This window comes from Nasonia vitripennis (genome assembly GCF_009193385.2).
Source record: "Nasonia vitripennis strain AsymCx chromosome 1 unlocalized genomic scaffold, Nvit_psr_1.1 chr1_random0012, whole genome shotgun sequence".
In the NCBI taxonomy this organism is placed as follows: Eukaryota; Metazoa; Arthropoda; class Insecta; order Hymenoptera; family Pteromalidae; genus Nasonia; species Nasonia vitripennis.
In genome coordinates, this window is record NW_022279600.1 from 1,482,352 (window position 1) to 1,509,466 (window position 27,115).

At 37.6% G+C, this 27,115-nt stretch overlaps 2 protein-coding genes across 6 annotated transcripts in view; both read right to left on the reverse strand.

The window, feature by feature from the left end:
* Nucleotides 1-6,793, reverse strand: part of LOC100679291 (nucleoprotein TPR) — a 344,349-nt gene extending 337,556 nt beyond the window's left edge. For 4 of the 5 annotated variants that reach the window (XM_031921529.2, XM_031921528.2, XM_031921527.2 and 1 more), the window contains exon 1: nt 5,967-6,506. In XM_031921529.2, coding sequence (XP_031777389.1) covers nt 5,967-6,138 — 172 coding nt within the window. In that variant the 5' untranslated portion in view covers nt 6,139-6,506. Of the gene's footprint in view, nt 1-5,966 lie in introns of all 5 variants that reach the window. The other variant, XM_031921530.2, reaches the window with a different exon arrangement.
* An 18,472-nt stretch (nt 6,794-25,265) lies between these two features.
* On the reverse strand, nt 25,266-26,847 carry LOC103315693 (uncharacterized protein F54H12.2-like). The gene is made up of 4 exons (XM_031921484.1): nt 26,588-26,847; nt 26,313-26,513; nt 25,607-26,247; nt 25,266-25,528 (listed from the first exon to the last, which is right to left on the reverse strand). Exons 1-4 carry the CDS (start codon nt 26,845-26,847, stop codon nt 25,266-25,268), a joined length of 1,365 nt encoding a protein of 454 aa, XP_031777344.1.
* Nucleotides 26,848-27,115: the final 268 nt, after the last annotated feature.

The following is a 27,115-nucleotide window of genomic DNA, read 5'->3' on the forward strand; positions in this document are numbered from 1 at the left end:
TCAGCCGAAGCTGACTCAAAACGGAGAATATTACAGTGTGCGTCGACGTTTGTACGTAACAACCGTTTTGTTTAAAAGATATCAGAATTCAAATTCTTTGTCTCTCACTCTGTATACCCTGTATAACTGAAAATTACTATTTCTGTTAAACCTTATAACTCGCTAACTAAAGTTCAGAATGTTTTAAGACGATTCATGATTTTATGATGTTATGAGGATCCTATGGTATTTAAAATATTGAAATTTAAATTTTTTCATAAAAATTATATGATTTGATATTATGACAGGTGCTCCTTATTTTATTTCTATCCAAAAGTGACTGTTGCGGACACGCCGCCAGGGGTCGTCCGGTATTTCTCACTCGCAAGCACAAAGAATCTATGATGGTCGGTATATAAGGCCGTTTAAGTTACTATACTAACCAATTAATCATACGTGCGAATATAATTCATTATAAACGATTAAAATCAATTTGTACAAATTTCGATCGATTAATACCAATTACTACAATGAAAACCTATTTCAACCGATTAAAGAACCATAGCAATCTAGACCGTAACATTTATACAATTACAGAAGATTTAGAACGATTTAAAAAAAAAAATTGATTAAACTGTTACCGACGCGCCACCAGGTGACGTCCGGTTTTTCTCACTCGCAAGCGCAAAGATTCTATGATGGTTAGTATATAAGGCCGTTCAAGTTGATACACTAACCAATTAATAATAAGATATACGTGCGACTATAACCAATTGAAACCGATCCCTTCTGAAAAAACCTAATAATCAGCTGATAATCTGCTGATAATCGTGTCAAAATGTCAGCTGATTATCTGGTGATATCAGCTTAATATCTTTATTTAAGCTGATAGTTACGAATATACGTTTACATGAGATAAAATGCTAATGATAATCAGCTGATTATCAGGTGATAATCATTTAAAATTTGTTAACCTTCAGTATATTTTTTCGAAGTTGTTTTAAATTAATAAAATTTATAAAATTCACATAATGAGGGCCAATAGGTTTTACCTTCCAGATGATAACACCAAAACACTGGCTGTAAGCTACAAAATTTTTATTTATTAATATTTCATTGTTTAAATCGAATTATTAAAAAATAAAAATTTTGTAGCTCACAGACAGTGTTTTGGTGTTATCATCTGGATGGTAAAACCGCATTGGCCCTCGTTATGTGAATTTTATAAATTTTATTAATTTAAAACAATTTCGAAAAAATATACTGAAGGTTAAAAATTTTTTATTTAAATTTTTTATATTTTTATATTAAATTTTAAGTACTAGCATTTTACAATTAACCAACGTAATGTAAGAGATCTCAAATAGACATTTTATATAAATAAGTACTTTTGAAAGTTATAGTATAAACAATATAGAAATGTATTATTAATAAGTATTTTGTTAAACATTAAAAAGTTTTATCATAGTTATTTGAGTATTCAAATTCAAAACTTTATTTTATTGTGTGTATTTTTTGCAATGAATATTAGTAACTAGAAAAGACAAATTAACACAATCATGAGTAACAATTCTTACAACAACAGTATGAAAGGGCTGGAAAGGTGGGGAGCACAACGAGTATGCAAAGTACATACTTGTTTTGTTTTTCTACTGTTCTTTCTTGTTTAGTTTTAGGTTAGTTTTTAAGCTTTTCTTTATACCATTTCCTATGTACAGGTAATTTTATTTACCTCTATAGGATGCCTTCTAAAGGCATTGTAAGTGGTTTGATAAATAAATAATTAGTGCAAAAATGACTAAAAAAAATTTATAAGCATTTTAATTTTTACTCATTTAACACAAGTTTTTATGTGAATAGCATTTTCAGTGACAGTTACCCTAAAATTTTATAAAAGCTACCATTTAGATTTTGTTAAGAATTTTTGTAGTTAAAGATGAGTATTTAAGGGATGTTTATCATTGTTGAAAACTATGATTATTATAGGTAGCTATAAGCATTAGAAAGAATTGATTGAAACCAAGAAAAGTCAAATCACCTTCTGTATGGAAGTTTTTATTATTAATTAAGACGATTAGAATCATTTAATGCTAAAGCATGCATAATCATTATTATAGAACAGTGTGGCTAAAATCTGCTGTTAAGTCTCGCGTAATCGTGACTAAAGTAGTCCTTATTTGCACCGTGAGGTTATCGCACGAGCGTAGCGAGATACATTTTTTTATGTTTCACTGTATATCTGTATCTATTATACAATTTAGTGATTTTTAAAACACGGTGTATGTATAAAAGTGTTTGCACAACTATCATTGTGCTAAAGCAATAAGCACTCTGTCCCCACAAGTCAAATATATGTAGCGTACGCGGAAAACTTTGTAGCATACGAGAAACATTTTCCAGTGTAGCGTATGTGAAATATTTATTTCACATACGCCATTTTATTTCGCGTACGCGCTGACGTGCGCCGAGACCGTCTCTTAAAAAATACAAGAGCAGTGATGGTTCCAAGGTAAACCGCCTGCTTCGTGTTCAAGGGGTTGAGGACTTAAATCTTATTATCGTAATCTATTATTTCGGATCCAATGGAAATCACACTCACACCATGTTTGAGGGAGTACTACACATACAAATAGATTTTAATGAGAAAATTACTTAATTAAATTTTAGTAAAGGTTTGGAGCATAAAAAAAAGTTATAAAGATTGTAATGTCTTTAAATGCACATGCTTTTCTTGCATTCTTGATTGTATAATACTGACAGTTCAGAATTCACTCAAGTTTTGTAAGTTTTAAATAAACAATTAAAGAATAGTTTAAGTGCTTGTAAGTAAGACTTTGCAGCCTGCGAGCGTGATAATAAACAAATGATATTAAAAGTAGGTACATTTAAGTTAGAAATGACACTATTTTTCTAGTCAAAATGAGCATGCTTTTTATTTCTTGTTTGCTAGCAATATTTACTTTACTAAAAAGCTGCATAAATGAACATACACCAAATAATGATTATGCATGCATTACTATTAAATGATTCTAATCGTCTTAATTAATAATAAAAAGAAGGTGATTTGACTTACATTTTGAGGTTTAGTGTGACTTTTCTTGGTTTCAATCAATTTTTTCTAATGCTTATAGCTACCTATAATAATCATAGTTTTCAACAATGATAAACATCCCTTAAATACTCATCTTTAACTACAAAAATTCTTAACAAAATCTAAATGGTAGCTTTTATAAAATTTTAGGGTAACTGTCACTGAAAATGCTATTCACATAAAAACTTGTGTTAAATGAGTAAAAATTAAAATGCTTATAAATTTTTTTTAGTAATTTTTGCACTAATATAAATTGATATATTTAATTTCATTGATATCTCAACGGTTTTTTGTTAACGATGGTACTGCCTTCACCTCAAAAAATGACTAAAATCATCTTTTATCTGAAACTTTTTATTAAGCATTATATTGGTAAATAGAATCGCTAAAGGCACTGTCTAGGTACCAGCACCGTCAACGGTCGAGGGTAGATGATACAAGCACAACAGCTTTTTTCACCATCGATGGTCTACGGAACAAATACCGGAGCTTTTTGTATTGTCGACAGTGAATGGCAAATGATGAACTGTACAATGTACAAGTAATTTTATCACGGTGGATGGTGGACAGTGGAGTGGGTATGATTGCTTTAGCACATCTGAGCCAGAAAATCAGTTAATTAGTGACTTGTAATTCACTTTGTTTCTGCAAAGAGTAAATCCGTATACTGTTGCTTTAGCATACTGATCTTTTCACTCAGATGTGCTAAATCAATCATACCGACTCCACCATCCATCGTCCACCATGTTAAAATTACTTGTACATTATACAGTTTACCGTTTGCTGTTCACCATCGACAATATGAAAAGCTACCGTATTTGTACTGTCGACCATTGATGGTGAAAAAAAGCTGTTGTGCTTGCATCGTCTACCATCTACTGTCGACGGTGCTGGTACCTAGACAGTGCAATCGCTAAATGTAAGTGCAGAATCATTGCTGTACCTCAACATATGCAACTTCTGTTATCTAACATATCCCAAGAACCAACAAAAAAAAATTACTTGGTTTGACTAGCTCCCTAAGTGCAGAGGTGTCTTTATGATTCATGGGGCCCTAGGTCCAGATCGTATCGGAGCCCCCCAAAATTTCATCGAAATATTAAATTCAAATGCCTTATTTAGAAAAATATAATACATAACGAGTAAGTTAAAATAAATTTATAATAATTGAACTGCCTTTTGTAAAGTTAAATATCCCAGGCAAGAATAGTATGTATAGGCTATGTGTATAGAATCTAATCTAATGTATTAAATTTTATATCATTTGAAGAGTTAATCTCAGATTTTGCAACAAAAAAAGCAAGAAAAAAAATGTAATATTTTTAAAATAAATCCATTATTAAATTCTATATAATTGCAAATTATTTTAGTATTTATGTTTTATATTTGCAACTTGCAGTGCGTGAGACGCAGCTATGCGCCCCGTATATGGATACGCAATAACGAGCTATTCTAAATCATCGCTCCCTATGAAAACTAGCACAACTCACAAAGACAGGCAAACCTCAAAGTTTTAAAAAGTTTTGAAAATTTTAGAAGATTTCTAAAAAAAGTGAATAATTTTAAAAAAGTTTGTAAAAAATTATTGTATTTGTAAAAACAAGTTTAAAGTCGGTAAAAAGTTGTAAATTGTGAATATTTAAAAATGTTAAAATGAAATCAGGGACAGTTTCCCAAAAATCAGCAAATTTTTATAGAAATTCGTTGTTTAAAGTTTGAGTTGTGCTAGTCTTTGTGGGATATTCTAAGTTGTGCTAGTCTAGCGTGTGTCAAATGAGTTGTGCTACTTATGACGATAAATTTAAACAGTGCTATTCTTTTTAGGGAGCGATGATATACACTTACTCGTTATCGGCACGGCATCTTAGTAACATGCTCGCGAAGTCAAGAATAGAAATTTAAATTTCATATTTATAATATAACACTTCTCAAAAATGGTTCTGGTTTATATCTTAAAGCTTATTTCATATTATCTGTGATTCGACACGGTTTGTTATTTAGCTTGTTGAAAACGTTTTATATTTATATTTGGTTATTCAGGGTTATTGGGTTAATTCTCAGATTTTGGGACCCCCCAGAACCTCGGGGCCCTAAGCCTCTATACAAAGACGCCCCTGCCTAAGTGCTATAGTAGCTTAAGAAATGCCAAGGTGTGATAAACCTATCCTGCAAACTTTCAAACACTTACGTTAATCTAGAAACACAACATGATATGCTGAAGACCATATGAACTTTCAAGTTCAAAAAAGCCACCCATTTATTCATAGAAAAATACAAATTTTAAAGTTTTCAAACAGAGTTTTAGTGTTATCATACAGATGGTAAAACCCATTTAGGTCCTCAATAGCTGAATCTTATACATTTAACAACTTGGAGTAAAAAAATAAAGGATTCAAATGTTTCATGATTATTTCTTGATAATTAGCAAATAATCAGCTAAATATTATCTGACGTTTCAGTTGGTAAAACAGTTTTTTGCCATCCATTACACTATGAGAATGCTATATTTGTAAGGAAAACTCATTTCATGCAGCTGTTTGGCCAGAGAGTAGAAATGAATTTAGGTTAGTAAATAACGCACAGAAGTGTCACATACCCACAAAATAAAAATAAATTGCATAGACATGGACTTTAAACAAGCGGAATACATTTTAAAAAGCATATTTAAAGAAATTCTATTCATTATTTTTAAATTGTTACTTAAACTTTTTATTAACCCTATAAGAAATATTATTATACTGCAGGAAAGCATCACTTTTTGCGTGCTATAAATATTATATACATTTTAACTTTATATTAATTTTATTTTATTATATTATTAAATATCAAACATTAATACTTTAAAACAGAATTAAAAATTTCACTAAAAGGTTTGATAAAAATGTATTCCCAATACCTAGATTTTTACGATTAGTTTCAAAAATTGCCTTTGCTGTTATAAATTCCTCAATTTTTTTGTTAAAAAAGAAATCTAATTTTTGACAAATTTCATCTGGAATCTGTGCGATTTCTTCGACTGACAATACTTCTACTATTATTTTAAACTTAGCTTGATCTGAACTCTCCATAATGATAAAAAAATAGCGCAACAAACAATTTTTTTCCTTCAAATACTAAATACCAAATGATATTAATTTTAAATCATGAACTCTTTTCGATCATAATTCAACTACTCAACACTAATAGTTTTTCTTCTATCGAAGGTAAAGTATAAGCTCTTCCAAACCGGTTAAAGTTGAGTACGGTATCAATAACACATTCAAATTATTTGGCAGCCTGCATACATGTTTTAATCATCACATAAATCACATAATAGCGTACATAAAGTGTATTAAAGGTCTTAACACATTGTTATTAAGATTAAGTGCGTTACACCATAAAGGAACAGAAACTAGTTAAGGCCTGAACACTTAGCTGCGCCCCCAATGCGTGAGACACTATGTCGTTTTTTTCCGAGTTTGTGCTATGTGTGCCATCACACAGGCTTTGCGCCAGGAGCCTTTCTACAATGCGTTCCGTTCAGTCTATTCTGTTCTGGAGCCTTACTACAATAGGTTCAGCTGTTGAGCCGTGTCTTGTTAAAAACGCAGCAAAGATGATGTCCACTATCTATATAATTACCATTCATGATTGTTAATTTATCTATTAAATTAATCGAATTTTACATTAAAATGGTAAATTTTAAGTTCTAATCGAACTATAATATAAACGTAGTGAAAAAGCGTCATATTTTATTACAAAATTCAATTAATTTAAGCCATTTTACAGTCATGAATATCTAATATGCAGATAGTGGACCTCTTTTTTTTTTTTTTTTTTTTGTAGGTTGGTAGCGGAGGTAAGATCCGCTACGCGGCTTGACTTGCGTCAATTCGCCGACCCGACTGCTGTTTAGTGGTGGCAGGGAAATACGCCCTGTGGTCCTTGAGTGGTTCTTTGGAGTAGTTTACTTTGTTGCTCCTTATCGCTGTGGCCTCTTGTAGTGTTTGTGGTTGTGTTCAGCGCAGGCCTTTTAACCTCTCACCTTCACCCGCGTAAAAGCGAGCTCATCGAGCACGCGAGAGAAGTGACAGGTGATCTGCAATAGGTGATTAAATTCTAATGCCTGCTTTTATGTAGAATTCGCATAATGATTGTATGGACAGTGCGTCCATAGAGGCCAGGATAGAGCTGGTGTCAAAGGTAATAGTATTATTGTTTTGAATTCTTAGGGTTTCTTTTAATACGTCTCTAAGAATAATGTATTGATTACACTCCCATGTTAAGTGTTGCCGGTCGCAGTATTGGTGTCCACAGATGCACGTGAGGCTGTCAAGGAGGTTTATTTTAAATTATTTTTTCTGGAGTGCAGTGAGAGGCTGTGAGGATTCTGAGTTAAATACTAATCTGTTCTTTGTTGAGGTTATTAAGGATTTTTTTGAGGTTGTTTGGATGAGTGAATGCTAGTTTTTTGAGGTAATCCTTTCCTTTTTTGTCAAGCTGCTCTGAGTGAAAGTTATGCCACTTAGCATCGAGTAGGTGGATTTGAGAGATAAACAATTGATACCAGTTGGTTTTAAATATTAACGTATCGTTCAGTTCTATGGCATTTTTTGCCTCCCTATCTGCTGTGGTGTTGCCTGTAATATCTCTGTGGCCAGGTATCCAGACTAGACTAACTTTGTTTTTATTTTTTTGGATGAACTGGATGTTCAGTTTGCATTCCAAGATAAGGGCTGAGGTGGTGTCATTGCAGGTTGTATTTTTGATAAGGTAAATTGCGGTTTTCGAGTCGGAAAAGATAGTTGAGTCCTTAAGGTTTCTATTTTTAATGTATCGGAGTGCCATTAATATTGCGTAGGTCTCAGATTCTGTACTAGTGGAAGAGTTTTTAATTTTATATTTTGTAACGTACCGACGAATTAAACTATTATAAACGCGTCGCAATCACAACTTCTAATGTCACTTAGTGCCGAGCGGTTTGCACTAGTGACTTTATTGAGCATGGCTGGGAGGAGGTAAAGGTAGCGGATTCTTATTCGGACACCTATACAGGTATATGAGGAAATTGTAATGTTATATATTAATCAAATGGCTTACCTTTAGGAGTATGCTGTTTCAATATTAAATATAATTGATTATTGTGGACAGGTATATTCAGCGGCAAGTAACTGTACTGGTAATATATCGTCTAGACACACTTAAAATATTTTATATTAATTTCACTTAAAAACGTAAGATACACACTTAGAGATATTCTGTTAATATTTGTGATACAATAAAACTGTGTTTCGTAAATGCTTAACTCTAACTGTGCGCGTGAACTCGGCACCGTGCTATACAAAGAAAGTTTAGTACTAGGATAGAATAATAAGAAGTGGTCCTGACAGACTGACTGCTGTCGAGCTAAAAGACGCTTGCGCTGGCCATCGATCCCTTTTTAGTTATTTGGTCTGTTCCATATTCGGAATATCAGCCAATAAATTAGATAATAATTCGGTGTTTCACTGGAGATGCGTAAGATCGTGCGACGGCACAGGTCGTAAATTTGATAACGCCGCCGCAGTACCCGTGATCTCTCGCACAACGCCTTATCCTAAACTATTGAGAGGTCAAAGTTCTTCAGTCGAAAATTGAATCTCCACGAGTGATTCATTCGTGACGTAGTGTATCTCGGACACACACGTGTCGGTATTTGTGCATGCATTTTGCAAAAGATCGATATGCGCGCAGCGTATTTAAGGGCTAGGGATTTAAGCATACAGGTGTTGTATGTAACTACTATACGTAAAAATTTAAAATTTCGCGGGATATTACACCTCCCTTGCCAGAAGGTTTCATCGTCCCGATGAACGTCGACAACTCCTGTTAGCCTTAAATCACTACTCCTTGCACATTGAAATCTTAATAAACTTAACATAATTAATGTACATTCATGGTTATAGGTGTACATAACTGGTTATTTTTATTTTATTTTAATTTTATTTTTCTTTGATAATCCTATTTGTTGAAAATATACACGTCGCCAGGTGTTAAGTCGTTGCTGTGTTATGCATCTTGCAGCCGTATAGCCTAGGATAAGGTGGGTCGGATGTACACATGACAAGAGCGTAAAATGTAGTTTACTAAGTCGTTGAAACCTTTATTTGTTAACGCGGGTAGTCTCTTGCTTCCATTTTTTTTTTTTACGTTTACTGGTTCAAGTTGTAGCAAAGTTTCTTCGCGAATGGAGGCTAGTCTATTGTTGTTTAACATACGGTAGTTGTTTACGGTACGAAATTGATTTGCTTGTTGTGAGTCGCGAAAACTGATAGGCGCGTCGAATATTATTGATCGTGGCTTCGGTGCTGCGGCATAATCGGGTAGATAAATTACAGTTGAAGGGGGATAATCTGTCGGAGTATGGTCGTCGGTGATTTCGGTGTAGTTTTTGGATTCGTCAGTTTCGGTTTTCGCGGTTTTGGTCTTCTTAGGTAGAAGTTCGGGGCAGGAGTGAAAGGTGCTTAAGCTCTCCGAAATTGATTCCTCCACGCTAGAGGTGGTGCTAGCGTAGATGTGGCTGGGGGATGTACGAGGTACCAGGTAAGGGTTGGAGTCATGGATAGAAGTGGAGGTCGAGATTGTCGTTGTCGTGTTGGCGATTTCTGTGCGAATTTTCGGGCTAAAATTGATGTTGGGGCGCCTAGGTGTACGGTAATTGTGTACGCATACATAAACATTATATAACGACGCGATTACACACAGTATAAAGATTATTAAAACCAGTGGGACTTGCATGTTGCTGACTACGCTGGCTACGGTGGTCCCGTGGATGTTTAGTTGTAGAGTGGCTAGGATAATGGTGCGTATTCCGTTTCGTCTGGGCGATCCTCTTATGATGACTTCATTAGTAAGGAGTTGACAGTCGGCGTCTAAAGTTAGGATTCCGTACCCGCTTATCTCTAAATCTTCTCTTGGATGTTGCGTGCATTCTAGATGAGCCCGTTGTTCATGACTTATTGAAAATAGCCAATCTCCTGTGGTTTACAGCTGGCGCCAAAAGTTGGTGCTTCGGTTTCGGGTTTCGATGTAGTACTTGTTCCAATCCAGGTTCGGATTGTTTACCAGCACGTTCCATTCGCACGAGTTCATGCATCTCGCTACGTTAGGTACGATGCAGTAGTAATCTTGATTGCTTTTGGTACAGGTATTTAATTCATCTTGCTTAAGCAAATAATGCACTCCCCGTTCGTCGGTCTGAATTATGTAGTCCTCATTGGGTTGTATGTAGGCTACGGTTCCGTCGTCATGATGCGCTTCGACTGGTATCATCCTGAATAGGTCCGATGCACTGTCGTCGAAGTGTGGCAGAGTTATCGTAATTTTAATGCTGTTGGTTAGTTCGATCGCGATCTCTGTTGCTTGTTGGTATATTATGCCTCTGCTTGGCAGTTTTAGTCCTGTTTTCTTGAAGTTGATTTGATCTTCTATCTGTTGCAGTGCTTGTAGAGTGAATAATTTGCTACTAACCTTTCCATTTGTTGCTGCTACTTTAATGTTTAGTATCTCTGTATATAAGATGATTTGACAGTGTAAGCTGGTTTCGGTGGCGTAACTCCATGCCTGGGCCATGTCTATAAACTGCGAGCCATTTTCCTGGGTTGTTATTTGTTCAAATATTTCTGAAACCCCTTGTTGCATTTCCTTCAGCCGAGTTATTTAATCGCTATTATCTATGAAGGTTAGTGTAGTTGCTTCGTAGGTGTCTTTATTTAGCGTTACTTGGGGTTCTTGCATATGTTTGATATTGTGTAGATGAGGCACATATTGTAGTTCTTTCTTAATAGTGTCTTTTGTGTACGTGTACAGTTGTTGTTCAAGCTTCAGTCCTCTGTAGGCTATTTCCATTATGTAATTGGCTTGTTTATGGCTTCCATTATGTAGTTGAGCGGAGTGCATTCTGTGTGCATTCGCATGCATTCATCTAAGACGACTTTTATCTGCGTTTCGATTTCCGTTTGTTTTATGGCTTCGGTATCGATGTGCGTTATAAAAGTAAACTGATCTTTTGCAAGATGTGCATGGCTCAGGAACTCAAAATATATCCCGGGATTATTGGCAAACTTCCATACTTCGTAGGCGTGCACACCAGTGCACAAGGCGATCATCGTTGCGATTATTACGACTGGATGCATCTGTGGAAAAAATATGAATTAGTTTATGATAAAATATTGTTTCGCAAGCGCTTGCAAGCGTCGTTAGTATTATTTTGCGGCAATTTAGCGGTACATTCAATGAAGCGTATGCGTACATGTGTAACATGTCCATTCTCTTTTTTTCTTTTATTTATTTATTTTTTATTTTTTTATTTTATTTTATTGAGTTCTCTCGGGTGTTGCCTCAACTGAGTTGTCTATATACGAATTATTTCTGCTTTGACGATCATGTGCTCTTTGAGGATGCAATACGCAGTTGATTGGATGCAGTTCGCAATCATAACTGCTAAGATTCGTATCCTGATTGTTTTCTGTTTATTTGTTTTTAGCTTTAGGACATATTACACATGATACTATGAAAATAATGGCTATGCATATGGTTAGTATTATCGTCGATCCGATTGACCCATATGTTAAATATGTGTGTGTGTTGTGTTTATCTTGTTCTTCCATGAAGTCGTCGTATTCGTTAATAATATCGTCGAGGGTTAGTTGTGGCTCTAATTCTGTTAGACTGTTTTTGGTGTTAATGTTTGGGAAGTTTAATGTGTGATTGATGCTTTTTAATTTTCTGTATAATGTTGGTTGTATCTCTGCAATGTTTAAGGTTATTTGCGGCGTGTATATATACTCGGTGTTGCTTCCTAAATTTATTGATCCATTTAGTGTTACGTGTTCGTGTTTTGCAGAACACCTGGGTTGGATGGTTAATATGCCAACTCCGTTTGTTTTTACAACTTCTTGATGTTCTCCAGGGCATAAAATTCGTATATTCGCCTCAGTGAGTAGTGAGAACAACCATGCATCTATTGACGTTAAATGTGTCCAGTGCTTTAATGGTTTAGGGGTGTAGGTAATGCTGCATTTTTTTAAGTTTTCTTTGTTCGGGTGCTTTAATAGCAAATATTCGCATGCCATGTCTTCGTCGGCTTCGTATTCTGGTTGGTCATGATTGCATATTTTGTAGCCTGGCGTAGACTTGCATTTGTGAAGATTTTCGTCCGACAAGAAGCTATATGCTCTTTTGTCGTTACTTAGAGTAATGTAAGGCGCTTGAGGTATAATGAACGCCGAGGATATGTGATTATCTTGTTGTTGCAATATCGGTACAGGATGCATTTTGTAAAGTTTGTTACTAAATTTTTTTACCATGGGAATTGTGGCTTCCAATAGAAATTGGTCGTTTTTAAAACCCAATTTTACGGTCGCTATATCGGTTAACTTGTCGGTTCTGGCATGTTTAATAGGGATAGGAAATTCATACTCGGGGTGCAGGTCCATTATTTGTCTAATTATTGTGTGTAGTTTTTCTGTTGAGATTAAGGAGGGATGTAGGTGTCCCTTTCTGGCGTATCGTATGGTTTCGAGAGTACTTTGGAATGTATCTTCGTACAAACTAAGGGTTGACTCTAGTTCGGCTATCACGTTGGTATAGTACCTAGTAAAGTTATGGCTATGCCAGATGTCGGTTAAATCGTCCAGCTTCTTTTTGGTGTTAAAATAGAAGGTGTGTACGCTTTCATGTAGTAATTTACGTGTCTCATTTAATTCTTGTTCTATTGACGATATCTTATGTTTAACGATGTGTGCATCTTCTTGCGATATTTTTGCAAGCTTGACTTGGCCTTTGAATAATTCATTAATTTTTGAGTTTAAGTATTCTCCATCGGATTTAGATAAGGTGCCGAACAAAGTTTTGCTAAGGCTTCCAATGAAACCGAGAGGGGCACTTCGTTTTCTTATGCTAGAGGGTGGTTTGGTATTAGTCGGGTCTATAGGTTCTATTTCATTTATAGTTTCCATTAATTCTAGATATATATTGTTTATCTTGTTAATTTCGTGTTTTATGTATTTTGTACGTTGAGTTAATGTTTCGCACCAGTAAGGCTGCTTACAAATGTCTTTCATGGAGTCGACGTAGTAGGTCAATTGGGTGGCGTTGTAATGTAGTTTAGACATATCTAAGTACACTATGATTCTCCAATCGGCTTGTGTGAATCTGATGTCTTCTAGACGTTCGGAGTATATTCCTGGATTTTGTCCTATTTCTTGAATCGAATATCGTCGTAACTTCGAGCCTCCGATTGTTATTATTAACAACAGGATTATTGATTCAAGCCTCATCTGTAACATAATTTTTTGTGATAAACTGGCTTAATTTTATCCATGTGTTTTAAAATTTGCTTTCCGTTATCGTCTTCTATTACTACATTATTTTGATCAAGCACATCGACTATTTTGTACGGACCCTTATACATTTTATCTAATTTGTTTATTCTTGGTTCTTTAATTACATAAACCAAATCACTTATTTTATAATTGTTGGGTCTCATTTGTCTATCATAATAATATTTGTGTTTCGATTTTATTAAGGATTCACTAGCGAATTTTCTGATGTCACTCATTCAACTGACTAAATCAGTCATTTAAGCAGTGTAAGTTTCACTTTTGTTATCTAGGAAAGCAGTAGGTACTCTTGCAGGTTTTCCGAATATTAATTCGAACGGTGTAAAATTTGTGGATTCGTGTACACTTGTATTGTATGAAAAAATTGCAAATGGCAGTACCTTGTCCCAGTCTTCGAATTCTTCCAAGTATTGTCTAATGTATTCGATTAATACCAGGTGACTTCGTTCTAAGCTTCCGTTGGATTGCGGATGATATCCTGACGTATTCACTTGTTTGATTTTAAAAATTCGGGATAAGTCTTGCATGATCTTACCGATTAATGCAGGTGCTTTGTCTGACAATATTACTCTTGGTGCGCCATACAGTGTAATAACGTGTCTGGCTAATGCATCAGCGATCGTCTCAGCCTTAGTGTTCGGTATCGGCACAGCTACACAATATTTTGTTAGGTTAGCTTGCACTGTTAATATGTATTTATTACCTTCGGCGGTAGTGGGTAGCGGTCCGACTGTATCGATTGAAATTTTATCGAACGGTTCTATAGGGGTGTCGGTGATTACCGTTGGTTGTTTGTTTTTAATTCTAACCAATTTTAGTTCTTGGCATTTTGGGCAATTTCTTATGTATTCGACTATGTCGTATTTGATTCCGTTCCAATAGAATTTTTCACGTATTCGTCTGTATGTTTTAGTTACTCCCCTGTGACCTCCGACTAAACTATCGTGATATTCGGAAATAATGCTCTCGCGAATATCTTCGGTAGGTATGGTACAGGTTCCGTAACATACGTATATTATACAATCGCAAAATTTACAACACTCTTGGAGGGTATCCAAAAACATTGAAAAGCTTAATTTGTCTGTTAGGTCTTGTTGTTTCGAGACTCTGTTGCTTTTTATGTTATTTTCTTGGATAGTATTTGCAAGAGTTAGTAAAATGTCTTTCAAATCTTTTACATCAACTTCGTCAAAATGTCGTTGGATGAGTATCGCTGTTAGTACTTTTGTGGTGGTTTTAGGGGTTATTATTATTTTGCCCTTTTTTGGTTTGGCCTGCTTGATGTCGTTTTTCACTATTTTGCCTAAATCTAACAGTAATTTAGAAATCGGCGTAGTGAATTCACAGTCTGCTGAAGTAAAATGTAAAATATTATCCTTGCTTTGTGTTAAAGCTTGGTTAATTAATTTTATTTTTAATTTACTGTTGGGTTGTTTACGAAATTCTGGGTATAACAGACCTGGAGGTACCGTTGCAGATGCTCGTATATTCGCAGGTGCGACTTCGTCGTCCATTGCAGTGTTTGACTCGTCTGAATCGGCTTCTACCTCTTCAAAAGGTGGTACGTTGTCTGCACGTCTTTCGTCATTATGTCCTTCGCTGCGTGATTCGTTGTCACTGTCTTCTTCACTTACAGGAGTTAGGTTACTTAGTGTCCGATATTCGTGTTCGCTTTCGGTCCATAAATCTTCGTCGACAGGCGTGGAGCATGCTATAGGTCGATGCAGCACCATACTTCGTAATTTGTTTTGTTCACTGTCCCACCAGTAATCTTGATTACTGGAGTGGCTTTCGTCTGACGAATTCGGTGGTGGAGTCACGGTTTTTACGATTCTTTCAGGTGTTTTTTTGGGTTCTTCTGATTCTTCCTCTGATGACGTCGAGGGTCTAGTAGTAGGAGGTTTTTCCTGAATTAAACTGGGAAAACCGCTATTACGTGCTCTGGGTCTAGAGGGTTCTCATTCTGTATCAAAGTCTGGAGGGTTTTGAAATGTAACCTGCTTTCTAAAATCAGCAGGTCTGATTGGCTTAGGAGCGCTGTTATTTATCATAGGTGTACATTTCTTGCTGGTGGATGGTTGGGGTTGTTTGTTGGTTTTATCCGGAGGTTTTGTTTTTATTTCCTTTGGTAGGGCTGTTTTGGGTTTGGTTAAAATTACTGTTTTGTAGTGGTGGGCGATATTTGATAAAATATCGATACTTGGTATCGATAAATATCGCAATGTCATTTATCGATATCTCAAAAATATCGGGTTTCGAATATCGATAACAAAAATATCGATAAATATCGAAAAAAAAATTCATCAATTTTGTAAAATAAAAGTAGTAAAACGATTTGTGTATTTGTGAAATTTATGTTATTCATTATTTTTAATCTATTACAAAAGAATTTATTTATCATAAAAGTTTTACATATTTTATTATAAATATTTTAGAAACCAATATTCTTTGGGTAGGGTAGTTAAAAAAAGTTGCTGCTGGAAGTGGTCAGCTGTAAGCTGACTCCTTTTCTCCGTTAATACAAGAGACGCTTGAGAAAATTGTCTTTCGCTGGGAACAGACGTCGCAGTAGCACTGTTAAATATCTATAAGCTACTTTTTTCAACACAGAATGAGGTATTTTATTCCAAAATTCTAAGGGATTTTCTTGCCTAGCAATAGGGTCTTGCAAAAGATAAAATTTGAATTCGTCTGGCATTTCCGTGCGCGGTTTATTCAATGCGTCTCTTATTTTCGACGCTATTAATTTTTCTCTGAGTTCGATGTCATAACTCCACACTGAATTAAATTTTTCTTCATTTGCGCTGTGTATGTTTGGATTTAAATTCTCTGATGTGTCACTGCCGTCACTGGTATTTTTATTTCCATGGCTTGTCACTGGTTGGTTTAAACGTACGGTCAACTCGTTTAATTTTTCAGTGATTTTATTTGTAATCACAGACTCCGCTACCTTGTCTGTAAAATAGTTTCTTGTAACGGGGATCCAACATTGTAGCAATACCAATGGGTACAAGATACTAGATATTTTTCTTTACCGAAGCAATCTATAGCTCCCTTTTTGATATTAGCAGCGTTATCGGTAACAATTATAATGACTGAATCTTTTTTAATTTCCCACTGCTCCAGCATTTCGTTAAACCATTTTTCAATGTTTTCGGATGTATGGCGTTCGTGTAGTTCTTTTACGCCTAACATAATGGATTTGTATGTTGCATTTTCAATAAAGTGAGTTGTGAACCCCAAATAACTCTTACATTTCTGGGTGTCCGTCCATATATCTGCTGTTATTGAAATGTCACTTACATTGGACAACATTCCTCTAAAGAAATTCGACGATTGCACGTAAGTGTTTGATGTCTGCTCCGTGATTGCTTTCCTATTAGGAATTTTGTATAAAGGGGCTACAAAATTCACAAATTTCCGGAATCCTTCCTTTTCGACAATACTATACGGCATTTTGTCTTTGGCAATCATGAAAACTAATCTTTTATTAGCTTCTATTGCTTTTATTCCGCCATCTATTAAAAAATATGAATTAAATTTAAAACAAACAATAGTCTTAAAACAACATTAGTTTTAGACGGTTACCTTCATATGAACGTTGCTCAGACATAACAGTATCTACTCTAAGTTGCCTTTTCCGTTGCGGCTTGATAGTCTCTTGATTCGATTCCTTAGCTTCAAACTCTAATTCATTAGACTCACTCGTTTTTAATTTTTTGCTAGGTGGCTCGGGTGACTTGGATGATTCGTGCATTTCTAATAGTGAACTGGAACTCAACTTCGTACTCGCAGTGGACTGTGTGTTTTTTTGAATTTCCAATTTAATTTTAGGGTGATTTGTTTGTAAATGCGATCTCAAATTTGTCGCGTTACCCGCGAACCTCACAACTTTGACGCATAGGCTGCACGTGGCTTCATTCTTTTCAGAATTTTTTACAAAGTATTTCCAAACTTCACTTTTGGATTTCCTCACTAAAATGAAAAAAATACGAATATTAGTCTTAACCAGTAATAGTTCTTCTTAATATTCAATTTTTTAGGTTGAAGATTAGAGAGTTAGTAAGATACACAGAACTTACGAAAATACTAACCTAACACTAACGCACATAAACACACACACACGTACACACACATATATACCTATATATAAGCACGCTACACGTTATGCCGTCGATAAAGTAGCTTCCAGCTTTTGAATTTGGCTGGTGTTATCGGCAATAGAATAATACGATTATCACGATTTTTCTCTGCGTTATATTTTATATAGTAATTATTTAATAGAATGTTGTTACTTACTTTTTTAGAGTTTTACACGTCACTATCACTGTCACTAGAAGTAATAGAAACTGTATCTGCTAAACTGTCGTAGAGCTCTATGATCCAATCAAATATATCTTTTAGCAAGCTTTTTATCAATGATAAATTGTTTAATAATCTAATTTGAATTTTCTGTAATGATTCCGATCCAATGTTCTGTGCGTCTTTACTTTCAGACCAAGATAGTATATGATCTAAAGACTTTTTGTTTTTTACAACAATCGATTCTATTTCTCGGAATTCCTGAATATCAATGGATATGTGGTGAAAAAATAACCTATCTTTCAAACGTGTCAACAAGGACTCTTGATGATCTAAATGAATAAATAATTCATGCACTGTTTCTGTTAAATGCATTCTAGGCAATAGGTATTCATCTGTACACTACACAAAGAAAATTGAGCGAAAAGAAGCACTCTCGACTTTTGGCACTCGACTCGTCCAAACCGTTAGTCGGCACTGTTATTGTCGAGACTCGAGTATTCGGCGTTGCGTTCGAATTCAGCACTACTTACCAGTATCTGGTAACTTCCGCCACTTGCGGTTTGCTGTCACAATGGCGCCACCGTGACACAATCACAATGGCGCTCAGCGACAGTACGGCGAGTTGCAAGGAGAGCGCAAGCGCCGAGCTGCGAAGTGCGAGGTCCATAGTCTCTACCTTTCACATCTCGCCTCTCGGTCTATCTATAAAATTTTAAAGTATCGGAACGTAAAATTTTTTGATATTGGAGGAATAATATCGATATCTATGATAATCGGTTAGGAGAAGTATCGATATAATTTATCGATATTCTCATCTGTTTTTATCGATATTTCAAAATATCGATAAATATCGCCCACCACTAGGTGAAACGAAGATTGTTCCCGAGCTAAATCTGCTAGGAAAGATGCTCTAAGGAACTTTTGACACGGTCCCAACTTATATTCCAAACTTCTGGTTGCTGTAGAGCAAGCCAGAATCACCTTCCATGAAACTAAACGACAGTCCTACCGCGACGACTGTGCTAACCTCTCCCCTCTCTCCGACTCCAGAAAATTTTTGGACTTCATTAAGAGGCTTAAACATCGCAACCTCGCCGCTTCTGAAACTCGCAACAACACTGCGAACATCACGAAGCAAAAAGAAATGATTCCCACAATTTGTCCACCATCTTGTTTCTACCCGAATTTTCCCTCTGTAAACCCTTCACACACTCCGAACTTCTTATAGAGAAATGTCTCGAGAAACCCAACTCTGCCCCGGGTCTCGACAAAATTGATAATCTTATTATTTCGCATCTTCCGGAAAATATCCTGGATCATCTTTTTTCCACCTTCTACGAAATCTTCATGAAGGGTGAATTTTCCTCTTCTTGGAATGAGTTTCTCGTCTTTTTTATTCCCAAGGGCAACACTGGCAAATTTCGACCCATTTCCCTTGCTCAATCCCTCCTTAAGGTCTTTCAGAGGATCGTTCTCCGCAGACTGAACTGTTGGCTCGAGAGATATGAGATCCTAGCTCGCTACCAATTCGGTTTCCGGAAACGAAAATCTTGTTCCGACAATCTTAGCATCTTCCCCTGTTCTATTTATTTTAGCTTCGCTAACAGCGCATACACTGCAACTCTTCTTCTTGACATCAAAAGTGCCTTCGACGGAGTTGACCCTGGTATCCTTGCCCACATTCTCCGAGACCTCGGTCTACCATGGCAAATTTGTCAATTTTTCTATAACATCACTTCTTCTAGATCATTTTCCTTTAATGTTGGAGGCGAAATCCAGGGCCACTTCGAAACGCTGAAGGGCGTACCCCAAGGCTGCTGCAGCAGCCCCATCGCCTACAACGTTTATACCCACAAACTTCCAAATCACATCGACCCCAGCTGCAAATACCTTTGCTTTGCTGATGATGTTGCTCTTTTTGTCTCTACTACTGATCTTGACTTCTGCCTCTCTGTCCTTCAAAATAGTCTCGACCGCATTACCTCATACTTTCTTTCTCTTGGTCTCTCCATAGCTCCCGAAAAAATCCAACTCATTATTTTTTCTAGGAAGTCTACAGACACTTCTACCACTTTCTTCTCTTTCAGTGATACCAGGATCAACTCCTTGCCTCGAGTCAAACTTCTAGGAGTCATTTTCGACTCCAAACTCTCCTGGACCCCACACTTCAATTATCTTCTCCAGAGATGCACCCCGCACATTAATCTTATTCGTTCTCTATGCGGTACCTGGACTCGATCCCTTATCCAAATCTACAAAGCCTTCGTTCTTGGTTCTCTTGACTACGGTTCTTTCGTCTTCCTCCCTCGCGACAAATCTCTGCGCAATAAACTAGAAGTTGCTCAACGCAGAACCCTAAGAGCCTGCTTAGGACTCCGCCGCTCCACATCCAACCGCATCGTCTACGCCAAAGCTTGCGAACTCCCCCTTCACCTTCGCCCCAAAAAGCTGGCTCTCAATTTAGTCCTTAGAGCCTTTGCCACCAAAAACAACCCCTCACTCGAATCTCTTGACTCTCTACTCATCCTACTCAACAACCGCAACACACTCAACCTACTCGAACTTCCAGTTCTTCGAGCTTTTGCTCGCCTCAAAAGGTATTGCCCTTTTATTCCTCTGACGTCCTTCCCTGCTTCACTTACTATCTTGATTCACAAATTTTCAGTCCCAATACAGACGCTGAGATTGGTGGCGCAATTAAACGCTCCCCCAACCATCCTAAAACTTTCAATCTCTCTTTTAAAGATCTTCTCTCTTCCGTCTCTTTCTACACCGACGGATCCGAATCAGCCGAAGGGTCCAACGTCGGTCTCGGCATCTTCTCCCCCAACTCAAACCTTAACTTACGCTTCCGTATCTTTTCTCACGCTTCTATTGCTACCACAGAAGCTCTTGCTATACAACTCACCCCAGAACACATCGAAGAACACAAAATTTCCAACTCAACTATTTATTAAATATAGATTAGTAATTGATTACAGCAAGCTAAACGCGAAGACGCTTAATGATCAGTACCCGTTGCAAAATATATTAGATATTTTAGATCAATTAGGAGGTGCGAGATACTTTTCGGTTTTCGATTTAAAATCTGGATATCATCAAATAGAAATTGCGGAAGAATATAGACATAAGACGGCGTTCGCGACACAAAGTGGCTTATACCACTTCACGCGCAGTAGTTTCGGGCTCTGTACGATGCCAGCAAGCTTTTCACGCGCGCTTGCTATCGCGCTGGCAGGACTCTCGGGCAATGAATTGTTTATTTATATGGATGATATCATATTGCATTCAAGCACATTCGAGGAACATTTAGAAAGAATTAGACACCTGTTCGAGAGATTAAGAAAATACGTACTTAAACTACAAGCGGACAAATGTGTGGTCCCGACAAACGGGAGTGAAACCCGACCCGAGAAAAATTGAGCCAGTCAAGCAATACCCGGCTCCTAAAAATAAGAAAAACATTAAACATTTTTTGGGTTTTGTAGGTTATTATAGAAGGTTTATAGATAAATTCGCTGACATCGCACTACCGCTAACAGAAATGTTAAAAAACGACGCGGAATTTAAATGGTCAGACGAAGCGCAGAGAGCATTCGAAATATTGAGAGATAAATTATGCGAAGAACCGATATTAGCCTTTCCTGATTTTTCTAAGACATTTACATTGGTAACAGACAGTTCGGGATATGCTTTAGGAGCGGTGTTGTTAAATGGAAAACCGGGTAAAGAACATCCGGTAGCATACATGTCGCGTACCTTAACAGAGGCCGAAAGGAAATGGGATACGTACAATAAAGAAGCAAATGCGCTAGTCTCAACGATAAAACATTTTAGACCATATCTGTTCGGGAGAAAATTCAAGTTAATCACGGATAACATCGCGCTACAATGGCTAAAATCTCACAAAGATCCGTATTCGAGGCTTAATCGCTGGAGACTATTGTTGGCTGAATTTGAGTTCAATATTCAGTACAAACCGGGAAAAACAAATATAGCAGATGCACTTTCAAGCAATCCGGTCGAGAGCATAGCAAATATCGTAACGGCCGAGGAAAGCGAAGAAGGTAAAAAAACAAGTGCGGACGAAAGTAGTAAGAAGGGCCATATAGCGAGACCGGCGTTATTGATTTTCCCCCTCCCCTCAGCTTTGGGGTCTAGGCCGGTATAGCGTACATCCCCCTCTGTCTCGTTATCTCCCCCTCGGCCTGGGGGTCTGTTATGGTGTAGGGCATTTTTTGCTAAGTGGACATTAAATAATGCAACAGATATGTCCTTATTTGAGGCTGACATGGTGTAGAAGCGCTATATTTGCGCTCTCCACTTTCATGTGTGTGCGTTTGTTCTATACGTATGGATGTTTTTGTGGTCCTGAAAAGGGCCGATGGTATCTATGAAATATAAATTATAATTTTTTATAACCCTTTTTTTCGGGTATAGATCCGGTATTTGTAGAGTATTTTTCTGTAATTGATTTGAAGACGTTTTTTCTTCCTTCTTTTGGTTTTTCTTATCATCGATGAGTGGCTTATAGCCTGTCTTTTTTGCGCTGTGCTGCTGACCCATCTTGGTTGCTTAGTCGTCTCCAAGTGAGACGCGACGCTTATCGGGCGCTATTTATAGCGGTAAAATAATAGTTGGCAAGAGAGGGAAAAAGGTTACAATCACCAGATAGGTGAACATTTATTGTCAAAGACGATTCTCTCGTTTAAATTATCTGTTCTGTTGGTTCTACGAAATATTTCTAGTTTAGTGTGTCGTTTTTTATAACACTCTCTATAATGGTCTTTTTTTACCCCACTGTCATTCGAGCGCGCTAACGGTAATTTTCCTGCACATACATCCATCTTGCGCATTGGCTGATTGCCGAATGAAGAGCTTTAATAACTGTTGCGGTATAAATAAGGAAAGATGTGATGGTGAAAAATAATAAAATGTTTTTTTTTTAAATGTATTAAAAGTTTATTCAGGAAAGTATATACATGGTGTACGCAAGAGCAGCAAAAGCATTTTTAGGCAAATTTTACATAATTTAGTACATCTATTGCGATGAACGGTAAACCGGACACGAGGATTTCGGATAATACAATTCTCAAATATTGCTTTTTAAAATTGTCGTTGTTATCGTCGACCATTTTATCCAGTACAAAGCCTTCTATAGCGTTGTTATGTCTGGAATAAAACTGTTTAAATTCCTTGAAATCTGTCAAAATGTTCTTAATGTTTTGTGGTTCTTCGGCTTCCAGAGCAGTCTTCAAATATTCGAGAACGTAGTCGTAGGTACGATTTACCTTACCGACTAGAGTTTTCAAAGCACCCAAACGTTGATCGACTAGTGAACTATGTAGACGGAGTCCTTCAAATGTTGGGTGTTGCATTACTATACCCGGTGGGCTGGATGTTTTCATGTTTTTACAAACCGGCTGAGCGATTTCTCCTTCTTCGTCTTCTTCGCTTGGCTTTGTGTTTTTAGGCCTTTCGTCGATTGTGATTGACTCGATGCCGTACGCGGTTGAAAAGTTTAAGTCGTTATTTGTAAGATAGATCTTAACCGGGTGTCCAAATTCGTGATAAAACGAATAAGAATTGTTCAAATAAGCTGTTATAGCGTCAAACTGATCTTTTAAAAGAGTCCAGCTGTTTTCGTCAAGAGTTATGTTTTTGTACATTGGCCCGTTACTTATGAGTTTAATAACTTGATGATAGTACCCATCACTGTACTCCAGGCCGATGCAGACTTTGGAAATTCAGCAGTCGGACTACGTTTGCCGGGTGTTTGACAGTTCGCCATGGTGAAGCACAAAAAAATTTCACGGTACTATCTCACTTGTAAAAAAAAGTTGTTATAGCGTACAAGCGCACAGTCAGAGAGTCTCGATGCTACTATGAAATCTCGCGACCGCCGTCGTCTCTTTAATACAATTTTCCCCACTACCCTTTCGTAGTCGAACAGTTATACGGTTGTTGAAAATACGGCGTAAGGACGTTACAAACTGGCCGTTAAAAATAAAAAATAAATCTTTCATCAGAGAAAAGTACGACGGACAACATCCGTCTGTTTAGAAATGAAAAATTCGTTACTGATTAATAAAGGAATACACGTGCGTAGGTAGAATGAGAACTCATTTATATTACGTTTAATATTTTTCTTTATTCAAGATTACAAATACATCAAACACATCTTAATCTAGAGGTACACGTTTGATTACATGGTACTGAGCCTAGAGAACGCTCATCGGCAAATGTAGACGCTCGCTTACATTTTTTATATTTAAGTTTATTGCGTATCTTTTTATAAAATTTGACGACAAGGGTATCGTTTTGCCCAGTGTCTTGTGAGAATAAGCGGCAAAATGTCCCGAGTCTCGTACCGCAACACATATGTGATAAAAAACATAATAGTGTATTGTCCGTAGCAAATCGGGTCGATGCTTTGAAGAGTTTTTGTATTCCAGCGAAAATATTTACAGTTCTTACGTAGGCGTTCTATATGATGTCTTGATACCGGTGGCAGGCCATAACTGTCGAAATACGTGCCCAATCTATTTTTGTCAATGTAAATTGCTACCCAGTGTGTTCCTGGTTTAGTGTGATCATCGGTGTTACACACTATTGCTGCTGGCGTCATCAGCACCCGCGGTATCCGATCTGCAGCGTAAACCCCGATTGCCCGGGCTTTTAAGTCTTCTAGGGCTCTCATAATCTCGGCCGTATTCATTTTTTATTGTAGATGAATCGGTGTCATTACTCGCGTATTCGTCGTCGTCGCTGCCGCAGGTGTCTTCGTCGCTGTCGATTTTGTCCACCACGGCCCTTCCTCGAAATTGCACAGTGTTACCTCTTCGAGACCACATAGGCTTTTGAATAGCTTGATAAAACACATCGGTGCCAGTCTCTTGTATTTTTTCCAATATTTCACTGGGCACGTGTGAATGGATCTACTTTCGTAGTATGTGTGCTCTCAACAGTGCAAGGTACGATCTTTTATAGGTGTCTGTCTGACAGCCATGGTAGCTGCAGACCTGCGGGCATTTAAAGCGTCTCTGCAGTTCACCGAATCCAGCTGTCGTGTAATCATCGAGATTCTCGACGTTGCGCGTCGTTATAGATTGGACATATCGTGCTTTCTCAAGGCCCTTGACGTATATTCTTTTAGCCGTTCTAGCAAGGTTATACAGGTGATAGTGTAATTTTTGTAGTGTTATATCGCCCTCGAACCAGTGTATGCCAAAATGTCGCGCCGCTGCATAGTCGTTGGCGATCCTCAAGGAGCAGGGTAACTCGGTAAATTCGTGCGGTGGCAAAATTACCCAATGAGAAATGACGTGTCCTTGCAGAGAAACTACAGCTACTTCTTTGGGCAAAAACTTATCTTCTTTGTTCCTGAAGCCCTGAAATTCTATCACGTAATCGTAATCCATGGTGAATCTATCGGGTGCTGCTGCTGCCGACGTCGATCAACTGAGTCGACGATATACAGCGTCAAAACTCTTATACCTTTTTTTTCTCTCTCCCACCACCCAGCCACTTTAGGAATTAAAGTCCGTTATAATTTGTCTATTCGAGTCGATTTCGAGCACGTTGTCAAATTCTGCGTAAACAATGCAGTTTAGCGTTTCCGTTAGAGCTTCGGCGAAACGCACCTCAACGCATAGAGACCCCGAGCGAACGAGATTCCAATGGCTGATAAAATGCGCTGACAAATCCGGTGTCAGATTGAAAGCAAACAGGCAAAATACGTTGGGATAACCGTAACGATCGATATCGAGACCCTCGTTTAGGTAATGTATACCTGTGCCGGAAAAAAGCTTATAATAAGCGTTTACGTATAGCTTATGGTCATCGGTAAAGCGTGGCTGCAACAGCCTACTGGGGACTTGAACGCCGTCCATGTAGAGCGAAATAAAGTTTATGTTAAAGTGTTGAAAATTTAAAGGGTTGAGCTTTCTATTGACGTTGAAGGCTTTATTTTTAACAAAGCCCAGGATGATCCTTTTGGGTAGCTGTCCTAGTATAACGTTGTCCAGGGTGTCGCCGAGTATACCGCTGTGCAGCGTAAACGAGTTGACATCGGCCCTTGTTAAGGGGTATTTGGCTGTTGTTTTAGCAAGAGCGTTCGCGTGTGCTAGTAAAATACCCGGGCTTATCTTGGCACGACGCACGATCAGTGTGGCCTCCTTGATGTGCACCGAAAATTTTCCTTTGTCGGACAAGTCCATGAGACAAAAGGCGTCTTTGCTAAGGACCAATCTTACTCTCACGTCTAGACCGTTAGTCAGGAATTTCGGTTGATTAAAAACGTCACAATGCAAATGTCCAATCATGTCGACGGCCTTACCACCAGCTATAAAGAACAGTCTGTTAATGAGGCCTTGATTCGCACCATCAGCCTTACGATCTAAATTTGGCGCGGCATCCATGGCATCGGCGGTATCGATGCTCCACAAAGCAGACGTGAGATGAGAGCGCATAGCAGGTGTCGCATAATTTAGCAGCGTTTCTATGTAGGCTCTATACGGATACGCATTGTTTGGCAGTGAAACTTTTGATTGAAAAATATGTCAATCTGATCAAACATTGAGTGTATAAAGTTATTCACAGGGCCAACTTTGAGATTTTCGCTGGGGGTATCACTAGCTGGTAGTATTTGAACGGTCAGGTGCAGCGTGGTGTGCGCGAGATCGATGTAGTGATCGGTTGAACTTGGAATTAAAAATTCCAAGGGTGAGTCACCATCGTCGCTCAGCGATGAAATAGGTTTGTAGTAGAGATAAGCGCTACTTTCGATGGATGTCTCATCATCATTTGATCAAGCTTATTTTCTGCTTTTCTTTTCAAAATTTTATCCGACTCTTTCAGTCGACCGCTGAGGGCTTCTTTGAAATTAGCACCGTTATTGGTGACGTCGTCGATTACATTCAGGCCCGCGCGAACAGCTTCTTTGCCGACCGCTTTGGCACCGCGCGCGAGATAAGGTGCTATTCGACGAAAAATCGAGCCCAGAAAGCTTCCAATACCTGGACCTCGTTGGTAAGTTGCTCCGGTGTATACAGATTTTACACCGGCGCCGCCACCGACTTGGTCGTTATAGTAATGAATATAATGACTCATTTTTATGCCTACAGATTACGCTTAAAGTGAAGCGTAACCGTCAGTGTCCCGTACTCGAATGGTATTTTTTCACCGTGCTTCTCTCTTATATCGATAACGATATTTTGGAAAGAGTGCTGCAGCAGTGGAATGTAATGGATCGGTGCAAACTGTTTAACCATGTACGTGCCGAATTTGTACTTTGAGTTTTCAAAAGCGACTATGCGCAAAAGTGCTGCTTGCGTATCGCCGACCGTGTACGGTGTGCATATGTCTGTATAGACGTAAA

What these genes read in the sequence shown, in the direction of transcription:
- LOC103315693 (XM_031921484.1), bottom strand. Translation starts at nt 26,847, where the DNA reads ATGAGTCATTATATTCATTACTATAACGACCAAGTCGGTGGCGGCGCC. An exon ending in AATAACTTTATACACTCAAT is followed by an intron (nt 26,248 to 26,312) that starts GTTTGATCAGAT and finishes GTATCCGTATAG; the next exon opens with AGCCTACATAGAAACGCTGC. An exon ending in GGACGGCGTTCAAGTCCCCA is followed by an intron (nt 25,529 to 25,606) that starts GTAGGCTGTTGC and finishes TTTCCGGCACAG; the next exon opens with GTATACATTACCTAAACGAG.